This window comes from Pygocentrus nattereri, chromosome 16, assembly GCF_015220715.1.
Source record: "Pygocentrus nattereri isolate fPygNat1 chromosome 16, fPygNat1.pri, whole genome shotgun sequence".
Classification (NCBI taxonomy): domain Eukaryota; kingdom Metazoa; phylum Chordata; class Actinopteri; order Characiformes; family Serrasalmidae; genus Pygocentrus; species Pygocentrus nattereri.
The window spans coordinates 20,135,721-20,147,785 of record NC_051226.1 but is presented as its reverse complement, the minus strand read 5'-3'; the positions used below and the strand labels follow the sequence as shown (position 1 = coordinate 20,147,785).

The 12,065-nt window shown below is 44.2% G+C and overlaps 1 protein-coding gene across 4 annotated transcripts; it reads left to right on the top strand.

Moving 5' to 3' along the window:
- Nucleotides 1-4,021: 4,021 nt before the first annotated feature.
- rbm14a (RNA binding motif protein 14a) lies at nucleotides 4,022-11,551 on the top strand. Of its 4 annotated transcripts, none has more exons than XM_017698751.2 (5): nucleotides 4,022-4,123; nucleotides 4,242-4,429; nucleotides 5,244-5,608; nucleotides 5,962-6,814; nucleotides 7,236-11,551. In XM_017698751.2, the coding sequence occupies exons 3-5, from the start codon at nucleotides 5,260-5,262 to the stop codon at nucleotides 7,519-7,521; spliced, it is 1,488 nt and encodes a 495-aa protein (XP_017554240.1). In that variant the 5' UTR covers nucleotides 4,022-4,123; nucleotides 4,242-4,429; nucleotides 5,244-5,259; the 3' UTR covers nucleotides 7,522-11,551. The 4 variants fall into 4 exon arrangements, 3 of the variants coding, with proteins under 3 accessions (XP_017554240.1, XP_017554239.1, XP_017554241.1); XR_001857898.2 differs by having other exon boundaries at nucleotides 4,027-4,429; nucleotides 7,236-10,224; nucleotides 10,698-11,551; XM_017698750.2 differs by having other exon boundaries at nucleotides 4,027-4,429.
- The last annotated feature ends 514 nt before the right edge of the window (nucleotides 11,552-12,065 follow it).

Sequence of the window (12,065 nt, the reverse complement as noted above, 5' to 3'; positions counted from 1 at the left end):
AGAGCTACAGGAGTAAACTCGCGCTCTGAGGACTAAACCCACTCTTACAGAGCTACAGGGGTAAACCCGCGCTCTGAGGACTAAACCCAGTCTTACAGAGCTACAGGGGTAAACTCGCGCTCTGAGGACTAAACCCACTCTTACAGAGCTACAGGAGTAAACTCACGCTCTGAGGACTAAACCCACTCTTACAGAGCTACAGGGGTAAACTCGCGCTCTGAGGACTAAACCCACTCTTACAGAGCTACAGGAGTAAACTTACGCTCTGAGGACTAAACCCACTCTTACAGAGCTACAGGGGTAAACCCGCGCTCTGAGGACTAAACCCAGTCTTACAGAGCTACAGGGGTAAACTCGCGCTCTGAGGACTAAACCCACTCTTACAGAGCTACAGGAGTAAACTCGCGCTCTGAGGACTAAACCCATTCTTACAGAGCTACAGGGGTAAACTCGCGCTCTGAGGACTAAACCCACTCTTACAGAGCTACAGGAGTAAACTCGCGCTCTGAGGACTAAACCCACTCTTACAGAGCTACAGGAGTAAACTTACGCTCTGAGGACTAAACCCACTCTTACAGAGCTACAGGAGTAAACTCGCGCTCTGAGGACTAAACCCACTCTTACAGAGCTACAGGGGTAAACCCGCGCTCTGAGGACTAAACCCAGTCTTACAGAGCTACAGGGGTAAACTCGCGCTCTGAGGACTAAACCCACTCTTACTGAGCTACAGGAGTAAACTCACGCTCTGAGGACTAAACCCACTCTTACAGAGCTACAGGGGTAAACTCGCGCTCTGAGGACTAAACCCACTCTTACAGAGCTACAGGGGTAAACTCGCGCTCTGAGGACTAAACCCACTCTTACAGAGCTACAGGAGTAAACTTACGCTCTGAGGACTAAACCCACTCTTACAGAGCTACAGGGGTAAACCTGCGCTCTGAGGACTAAACCCAGTCTTACAGAGCTACAGGGGTAAACTCGCGCTCTGAGGACTAAACCCACTCTTACAGAGCTACAGGAGTAAACTCGCGCTCTGAGGACTAAACCCACTCTTACAGAGCTACAGGTGTAAACTCGTGCTCTGAGGACTAAACCCACTCTTACAGAGCTACAGGAGTAAACTCGCGCTCTGAGGACTAAACCCACTCTTACAGAGCTACAGGAGTAAACTCACGCTCTGAGGACTAAACCCACTCTTACAGAGCTACAGGAGTAAACTCGCGCTCTGAGGACTAAACCCACTCTTACAGAGCTACAGGGGTAAACTCACGCTCTGAGGACTAAACCCACTCTTACAGAGCTACAGGGGTAAACTCACGCTCTGAGGACTAAACCCACTCTTACAGAGCTACAGGGGTAAACTCGCGCTCTGAGGACTAAACCCACTCTTACAGAGCTACAGGAGTAAACTCACGCTCTGAGGACTAAACCCACTCTTACAGAGCTACAGGAGTAAACTCGCACTCTGAGGACTAAACCCACTCTTACAGAGCTACAGGGGTAAACTCACGCTCTGAGGACTAAACCCACTCTTACAGAGCTACAGGGGTAAACTCACGCTCCGAGGACTAAACCCACTCTTACAGAGCTACAGGGGTAAACTCGCGCTCTGAGGACTAAACCCACTCTTACAGAGCTACAGGAGTAAACTCACGCTCTGAGGACTAAACCCACTCTTACAGAGCTACAGGAGTAAACTCGTGCTCTGAGGACTAAACCCACTCTTACAGAGCTACGGGGTAAACCCGCGCTCTGAGGACTAAACCCACTCTTACAGAGCTACAGGGGTAAACTCGCGCTCTGAGGACTAAACCCACTCTTACAGAGCTACAGGAGTAAACTCGCGCTCTGAGGACTAAACCCACTCTTACAGAGCTACAGGGGTAAACCTGCGCTCTGAGGACTAAACCCACTCTTACAGAGCTACAGGGGTAAACTCGCGCTCTGAGGACTAAACACACTCTTACAGAGCTACAGGAGTAAACTCGCGCTCTGAGGACTAAACCCACTCTTACAGAGCTACAGGAGTAAACTCACGCTCTGAGGACTAAACCCACTCTTACAGAGCTACAGGAGTAAACTTGCGCTCTGAGGACTAAACCCACTCTTACAGAGCTACAGGGGTAAACCCGCGCTCTGAAGACTAAACCCAGTCTTACAGAGCTACAGGAGTAAACTTGCGCTCTGAGGACTAAACCCACTCTTACAGAGCTACAGGGGTAAACCCGCGCTCTGAAGACTAAACCCAGTCTTACAGAGCTACAGGAGTAAACTCACGCTCTGAGGACTAAACCCACTCTTACAGAGCTACAGGAGTAAACTTGCGCTCTGAGGACTAAACCCAGACTTACAGCCTATGATTTTAGGGCTGGTATAACCTGACAAAGCGTAACAAAGCGTTCTTCAAATTGATGGCCAATGTGCTGTAGATGGTTCTATGTCTTTAGAACCCTTTTCAAAAATGTTCTACATACAACCATATAAAACACACTCTCCAGCAATCTGAAGAACCTTTTAATGAGGCAAAGAACACTTTAATCATGTACTGATGCAAAGGGTTCTTTATGTGTTCACGGCTCTATATGTGTTTTATATGGTTCTGTGTAGGACCTTATTGAAAAGGCTTCTATATCCTGTTGAAAAAGGTTCTGTACAGAACCATATAAAACCCATTCTCCATTCACCATTTTCTTTCCTAAAGAACCCTTGACGAGCTGTCGTCTTTAAGTGTGTACTTTATTTATACTGTCATATCATAAAAAGGTCGTTTCCATCCGTTCTTTCAGTCTACGGCAGTTTTAGCCACGCCCGTTCTCATATTTAAGACAGCTTCCTTTTCTTACAGCTATTCCTCCAGTTTGAGCGGTGCCAGTTCCCACATCCTGATGCTACTAAGCTGTTAGGGTGAAGGTTAATCTGTAGTGAAGGCGAAACGATACTTTATTTACGCTTAACCGGAAAAACATGTAGAACGCAAAGTTTTTAAAACTGCTGCACATTAGTGACACCTGGTGGACATAAATTTACAGCATCCTGGGAGTGCGCCTGCAGGGTTTTAGGCTGCTGCAGCCTTCCCAGGTTCAGGCCTGTTCCTTCAGTTGGGTGTATTACATGCTAAAATGTACATTGAGAAGACGTTCTAGTGTGTGTATATATATATATATATATATATATATATATATATATATATATATATATATATATATATATATATATATATATATATATATATATATATATAATAAAACTCTGTATAACATTATTCACATTTACAATAGCCCTGTCCCTTCATAGTCCACGAAACCATTTAAACTCAAACCAGCGTTCACTTCTTTTGAGCCACTTTCCAAAGCAGCCACATGTTTGTGTGCAGATGAGGATGGTTCTGAAACTTATAAAAACGACGTGTCTTTATTTCAAATAAACAAACAAAATGTCCCATAGCCTGATAGCACAGAGAGAGGCTGATTAACCGGTATCTCACAATACAGCAAGCACTGCTGTGTCTGACCCGCTCGCACCATCCCACCACCTCGTCAGTGTCACTGCAGCGCTGAGACTGACCCACCACCTAAATAATACCTGCTCTGTGGTGGTCCCGTGGGGGTCCTGACCGCTGATGAAAAAGCTGATACAGGGGCTGATACATTATGCACAGACACAGATGAACTACAGTCTGTAATTGTAGAACTACAAAGCGAACGCTGTGACAATTCTGTGTGTTTGCTGGGAAATTACTACCGACCCCCAATACCCCGATGAATGCTGTAGTACAGTAGCACGCAGTTTGAGACGCAGCCTCGGTTATGTGGTAAATATGCCGTGGTGCACGCGCACAATAAGACTTTGAAAAGGAACCGTGTCTGTTCTGGTATCGGTATGACTCGGCATCGTATCTGACTAAGGTTACCATTTCTGCCCTGTAAAATGCCTGGTAGTTTAATTTTAAGTTGAAAGTTTAATACTAAATTTAGCGGAGGGGAAGCTGCGCTCATGATGTGGTCAGACAGTCCGTTCGGCTACAGAGCGTTATCGAGTCAGCTCGTGTTGCAGTGCTGCCTGGTGTCTAAACACGTCCATGCAGCGCATTTTACCAGCCGCTGGCCTGCGCCCTGCACCGAGGGTGATCTGAACTTTAAAAATAAGCATTATTTGTGTGATCGTTGGTTGACTCGACAAAAAGAAGCAGTTTAAACCTCATAGGAAAATGTACTGTTTCCAGGATTTTTTTTCTTTGACAGGCAACCAAAAATCGGACAACCCAGGGGAATCCTAGACTGGTGTTCATCCTAGCTCAAGCAGAAAACGAGCGGTATCACCAACGGGTCGGGCATTTCTTTCACAACGCTGCTCGGACCAACACGGACGCGAAGGAGGAACAACATCTGTCAACCGGAAATCGGCCATGAAGAAGTCTGCCCCGCGTTAGGTAAGATAACTGGGTAACTAGCGTCCTTCTGTCCTGTTTGTGATAAAATCTGGCGCTGTGAGCTGATTTCTGCCCAACTTTTGTTTTCGGGGGTTTCTTTAAGTAGTCTTAATACCGTGAGTGTGCTTCTCAGCGAGTGGATAATCCGTTATATCGCGTTTGCTGTTGTTTGAAAGACTACACGTTGTTAGCGCGGCGCTGCTCTGTCGTTCGCGCCTTCAGCTAACTGGTAGCGTGTTTAACTCGTATTCACGGCTTGACGCTGTAAATAATGTAGATTTATTTCGGTCCGACGTTTATCGGGGAGGGTTGGTTTTTAAGTGAGATAACAAATTCAGCAGGCACGGATGCTTTAACTTGAGGGTGTTACGGCGCTGCTCCGTGAGTTAGCATTTAGCTAAAGACTGAGCTAGCTTAGGTTAGCGAGGTTAGCTAACTCTTCTTTCGCTAGCTTAACGCCAGCAGTTCAGCTGTGTAGCCATACTTGTTCAACCCAAGTCCTGCCTCGTATAACATATCCCAGTTTCCTTTACTAGCTAGCTGGCTAGCTGTTGCACGTCACACCAACATTTCCCCTTCTTTGTAACTCACAACTGAAGATATTAACAATTATCTGTCCCTTTTGTAGATTTTACGTCTGCAACGACACGAAAAATGCTCTCCTCAACTAAGGCTTTCTCCGTTACTACAGCTGCTTTAGGCTCGCTCAACGGAAGTGCCAAGCCCATTATTCTATTTCTATTATGAATTGTTCTATTAGCTTAAGGTTGTGTCGTGCAAAGGAGGAGAAATGAGCCATGTTCCCTATTTCTAGGTTTTTGTCGGGTGCAATGGACAACAGCAACGCGGTGAAGCTCTTTGTTGGGAATCTGGCGTTGGAAACAACACAAGATGACCTTATAGCGCTTTTTGCCCCTTACGGAGAGGTGGAGACGATTACTTTACTGAGGCAGTTTGCCTTTGTCCATCTGCAGGGAGAAGGGGCTGCTGACCGTGCCATCCATGATCTGAATGGTCGAGAGTTTCATGGTCGCAACCTCGTAGTTGAAGAGTCCCGAGGGAGGCCCCTCAACTCTATCAAAGTATTTGTGGGGAACCTGAGTGCTTTGTGCACTGCTGACGACCTGCATGAACTGTTCTCTCGTTTTGGAAACGTCTTGGAGTGTGACAAAGTAAAAAGTACGCTGCTCTTGTCTAAATATTTTGCTTCTCTTGTAGTAGTGTAAAAAATGCATTGATGCATCGTGATTGATTCGAAGGTGGCGACTGAACTGCGTAGTTTTTGGAATATTAGAATCGATTGTAATATTTAATAAAGTATTGTGTAGTCACGTTTTGTATTGAATCATTTCCTAAACAATATTAAACAAAGCGTTTACAGGTCAACGATATACACCCCGATTCTCTTTTGTTTTGCTTCTAAAATGCAGTTTTAAAACCCACTTGTGATGTTGCCCTCATGTTCAGACCACATTATATATTACACTTTATTCTTCTAACATTCTGATTTGTTTCTCATTTCTCTGTTGCAGCCAAGCTCTCTTCCTCAGCAGGCTACGCTTTTGTGCACATGGAACGCAAAGAAGATGCAGAGAAAGCCATTGAGGCTCTTCATGGGACCTCATTCAAGGGCCGCCCACTCTCTGTGGAGCTCTCAAAAATTCAGCAGACAAAGCCAGCAGCCGCATCCAAGGTCCCTTGTGCACGTTGTGGGATACAGGGCCATTTTGCAGGAGAGTGCCCCACCAGGCCTCCCATGGAGCACCATCAGAGTCAGGCAGCAGTACTGGCTGCTGCAGCTGCTGCAGCTGCTGGACTTCCCATACAAGTACAACAGAGTGTGCACAACTCTTTCTTCAACACCACAAGCTCTGACCCAACATACGCAGCCCTAAAGGGCCTGACTGAAGGCAGCGGATCAGATGGCAAACCAGTTAGTGCTGCGGTCTATGGTGCCTTGGCAAGTCAAGTGTACGGCACTGTTGTTGACCAGGTCTTAGGTTCACCAAGCAGCCAGGGTGCAGACCCTGCTGCAGGAGAAGCCCCATCAGCAGCTGCTGCTGTGAACCCTGCTTATGGTGCGAACTCCTCCCTTTATTCTAGCCCAGCCTATGGGACCATGGGAGGGGGAGAGTCTGACCCTCAGGCCATCTTTGAAGCAGCTCGGGCGCGTTTTATTGAGCAGGGCCAGCAGGTGCTGGCTGAGCAGCAGGCCATTACCAAATCAGAACGGGATCGTAGCCCAGTGAGACGCTCGGCTCCACTTTTGCCGGACCCGGTTCCTCAGCCCCTCTCCCAGGCAAGACCCAAACGCCGTGCCCTGCTTCCCACCCCTCCTGGTGGACCAGAGCTGCCTTCAGCTAAAGATGGAGACCCTATTTCAAGGTAAGAGTGTGTATTATGTTAGTTTTGTTTTCAAGTGTAGAGCATTAGGCTAGGATGCAATGCAAAATATCTGAGAGCAGATTCTTTTTTTTTTAGCAGAAAGGTACTGAACTGCATTTTTTGTTGTTTTTATTGTGTATGCAACCTTCATGATCACAATGTTACAGCAACTGTTTTAAAGCTTAAGTGCTCTGCTGTTTTTTTAAATCTACTGTTTCTACCTTGCAATTCTGCTGCGCACACGTTTGACTCTTTTGCTAATGTTCTTCAATAATAACAACCCTGGCCAATTCCAGTGAAATTTATGGTGTGGGATTTTCAAGCTGTATTTATTTTTTTTATTTTTTTAGGAGGGGCAACGTGAGTCTTAAACTGACTCATCTAAACATCAAACGTTTTGTCATTTGTCTTTTCGAACTAGGTGCTATGCGGAGTACTACCAGCAGTACCAGCAGTACCAACAGTACCAGCAGTATCAGCAGTATCAACAGTACAACTACTACTATCCGCCACCACCGCCGCCTCCACCACCCCCGATGCCTGTAATGCCCATGCCACCTTCAGGCCCGATGGATGGCCATCACTTGGCTGCCCCTGGAACCACCGAATCTCCAAGAGCGTATGAGCCGCCACCAACACACAAGGAGCCCCTCCTCCGCCATCCTGACTACTCCCACCTCCACACGCCAGAGCCCCCTTACCGATAGCCCCCACAACCTCACACGCACACGTGGATGAATGTGTTGAGTGTGTGATAGGGTGTGTTGAATGTGTGTGATGGTGTTGGCCCTGTATAATAACAATGCTGAAGAATTTGTGGGAAGGGATACATTGAATATTTATATCAAATTGATGCACCAGACTTTGCTCTTGTTGCAGAGGTTTCGTTTGATCCCCCCCCCCAAATTAGTGTCAGACAACCCATAGCTTTCAAAGATGTACAAAGTTATTTTACCACCTGTCTTGGTTTGACTTCTAGTGTCATCAGGTGGTCCAAAATGCAAATGTGAGTTTAAAATAATTTTGTCTCACGTGTTTTTGTCTGTCTTTGCCAATCTGGTATCAGCCCCTGTCAGAAAAATGTGCCTTGTGCAGTTGGTTTTTTTTGTGAACAAGTTTTCAAATTAGTTACATGATTTTTTTTAAGACTAGGGGCTCTAGATTTTTTTTTTCCCATTTTTTTTTCTTTGATGCATATGCTTGAGCATAACAGCAGCAGGAAGGCTTTGACTCTAGAGATCAAGATCTGTGCTGTAGTTGATGTGTGTAATTTTACAATCTTTAAGACAGCAGCATTAAGGGTTGTAGAAAGACAGTGGAAATTTTCAATTTGAAATTACAGGACCTGTGTGAATGATGGGTGAATGTATGTGTTTTGGTGCGTGCGTGTGCGTGTGTGTGTGTGTGTGTGTCTGTCTGTCTGTCGACATGCAAGAGCGTTAATCAAGAACAGTTTGACTTGACAGAGCCACACATGCTAACACACGTCAGATTTGTTACCTTCAGTTCTAAACGGGTGGGATTTGGCTTTGGGCAGAGACATGCTGTCGTCAGTATCCGCAAAATAACACAGTTGTGTTTTAAGGATCCCAAGTCGTTTTCAGCCCTTTAGGCACAGCCTTGCTGGGGCAGATGACTCTTGGTCTGCACATGAACCTGAGCTCACATTTTAATGTCACCCATTGGAGTGAGGCTAGGCCATAAAATGGATGGCAAGTGAATGTTAGTCTATCTAGCATTCGTCAATAAAACCTACAGACTTTTCACCTTTAATAGATAGCTATGCTCATACTTCATACTGTTTTTCTGTTGTTTCCATATCTTTATTGACTCTGGGTTGGGGATGCCATTTATTATGAATCAGCAAAACTATTGGTTGCCTGCAGACAGCAACTATGCATGCTTTGCAGGGTTTTAGAGGAATTGATTGCCATTTCTAAACGTGTGCTCTTCTCTCACATGGACAAAATGCTGTGGGTGTACAGACAGATATTTAATCTCTCAAATTACCATTTTATTTACTTGTCCTAGACAGAAAAGCATCCCCCCCTTGGAGTGTAGGCCCGTGCAATCACATCTTGTTTTCCTCTAATCTTTTCACTTCCCACATGTACATCACAATAAATATTAGTATGCAGAGTGATTTGGCTTTAGTTGATTTGATTCTGGAGTTGCTAAGGTCTATTGCATTAGGTCTCCAGATGATTGGAATTTGAGAATAAAAGACAGTAAAGTACAAATATCAGATGTTTATTTTTTTTTTTCTTTTCTAAAAAAAAAAAGCAATGGGATGTTCCATTTGGCAGATGTTTTAGGTCATTTTAATTTTGATTTGATCTAAAATTATAAATCCAATGTCTTGTAAACTCATGCAGTTCTTTTATTTAATTAAAATCCCAAATGCCCATGTCAGTTGACAACGAGTGTACGGAGTCTACATGAGATTTTCATAACATCTAATATGTAAAACATCCAAGACGAGCTTATGTCTGCCGCTAAATCTGACTATTCTCAAATAACTGAATTCCTTGCAATCAAGAATCCATTGGTCAGTATTGTATGGTTTTGACCACAGAATTTGTAGAGGTTAACATTCTTTTGGTGTCTTTGACTGGACACTAGTAAATGACTGTAATGAAAGCATGGCAGAGAACTTTTTTAAAAATGATGTTATGTCCTCTTTCCTTTAGAATTCACCTCAGGCCGTCTTCAGTCTTTCATTCCAACACTGAGAGATGGTGGGGTACATGCACAACACATACATACATGTGTACACACAAACAGAATACAGTATCAGTGACCCCTAAAGGCCTGGATACACAAAGCTGCAGCTAGGTGGGGGTAATTTAAAGAGAAATCTTGAAATGGAAATAACATGCAAGGGCAAGAGCTCACATGGTTTAGAAACTTGTATTTTATTAAAGGGCTCTAACAGAACTGAACTTGAACCTACCGTGACAGTCCAGTCTTTGGATTTGACCGGTCATCACCATATATCATGAAAACTTGAATTGGCCATTGTTGTGAATATTTGCTGTGGTTTTTAGACACCTAATAAGTGTTGTGTATCCAAGCCCTAAAACCTGCTGAAGTAACAGGCAGATATGTTGTTGTAGTGTTCAGTTTTCTTTAAGAACACTTGATAGAGTGGAGATGGGAGGGTGGCGGGGTGTAGCTCCTTACAGTGCACCAGGGCTCCACACATGTGTCTCCACACCTTATCGCAACATGTCTGTAATGTGTTATTGCAAATAGTGCATGACTTGTTACTTTTACTGCTCTTCCAGCCACATTTTCCCTTTTCGCTAACTACAGCTAAAATGGCTCCCGGGCCTCAGGACGCCAGGTTGCACATGACGGGGGGAAGAGAATTAGAGTCCCACAGTGGCATGGACGCACTCCCCACAAAGGTAAAGCCCTCTGCCCCCCATCACGCCTGCACCTCGACCATACACTTCCCCTCAGTCATCCTACTACAACTGTTGGAGATCCTCAGCCCAGATCTACTTTCTGAGGCTTAAAGACGTTAAGTCAACACAGTTGTAGCTGTAGCAGTGCTGCTGCTCAGAGTAACTTAAAAGTGATGGCTTGCACAAGCAGAGGAACCAAGTCCTTCAGCTCAGACACACAAGTACCCCACATGATCTTCGTTTGGTTGTCTATTAGTTTAAATGACTTTTCTTTGTTTCATCATATTGCTAAAAAGAACAGAGGCCCCCACAGCTCACCCAATAGATCAGCAATGGCAGTAACCATACCACTTTTTTCATTTTTGAAGTCTCAAAGTAACTTTTTAAAAAAATTATTTAATCATAAAATTGGTCTTGTGAAATTGGTGGGAACCTTGCCTTGGCTTGTTCTGTGGCATTTGGTCTTTTTGAAGCATTTCCAGTAAGACGAGACGAGACGTGCACTCAAAACTGAGGTGCCCCGGCTGTGCATTTGAACGGTTAAGAAGACAGCACAGCTGTAAAGAGTGTGCAGTGCTATCCGAAAAGCAAGAGGTAGGGCTGTCGCCTGGTAGGTGAGTAACCCAGTGCGCCACTGTCCCACTCAAACTTACTCCTTCCTTCAGACCCCAACACAATATCTCTCTCACCTTTAAGATCTTGTAGATCATGTTGCCCTTTCTTCAGAGAAAGGTGGTTTCTGAGTTCACCTGTAACTCCACAGAAAGGATTCAGAGCCTGGGTGGGGTCTAAGAATTGAGATTCTCAACTTCACATGTAAAAATGCACTCAGACGTCTGTAACTGTTAAGACTGGAGCTGGAGAGCTGTTTGGCCAGTTTGAAAACCCTTATCGCTAAACTGTTCATCTTATCATTTCACAAAATAAAAAGTAAGAGTTTCTGTGGGCATCATAATCTTCACTTCAAACTTTTACTAGAGGTTTTGCTTTTTGTTTTGTTTTTTGTTTTGTTTTGTTTTTTTTTTGTCTTTTTGGGCAGTTGAACTTTCTTGTTTACTGATCATTGAATGAACATGCTTCATCTCTGGGTTTGGGTTGAACGATATATGTAGAATGTTGCTTACGATTACTTTAGATCAGGAAATCTTTCAGGGAACTTGCATTAGTTGAATTAAACATTATTGCTTTCATCAGGCTTTGCATACTGCTTTTGCTACTGTCCTAGAAAAGAATGTCACATCCTTGTTTTTTTTCCTCCTTTTGGCCATTATCTTTGTTAGGCCTACTCTGATCTTGTAAAAACAAATAAATACTTTCCTGAATTCAACAATGGTGAATTGGTGGTTTTTAAAAGGGACCTAGTTTTGAGATGTATTGATTTGGGTTGCAGAGAAAAAAAAAGTTAATTAAATGTGTGTGGGATCAGGTTTACTATACTGTTTTTAGGAATGCTAATATGTATTGGCCGTGTGTGTGTGTGTGTGTGTGTGTGTGTGTATGCCTGCGCACACTGTATGGTCAAAAGTATTGGGACACTCATCCTAACAAGTTATCGTTACGTTGCTAACAGGTAGGTGAAATTAAAAGTACACAACCATGCAATTTAGATAGACAAGCAATGGCAGTAGAATGGATCATACTGATAAGCGCAGGATGTTTATGTGAAATTTCTGTTCTGCTAGATCTGCCCCTGTAAACTGTAAGTGCTATTATTGTGAAATGGAAGCACCTAGGAGCAACAACAACAATAGACTATGCAAACTATGTCTATCCTCTGTTAAAATCACACACTAACAAGATCCAGATTACCTCTGGAAGCAACATCAGTGAACTGCATGTTA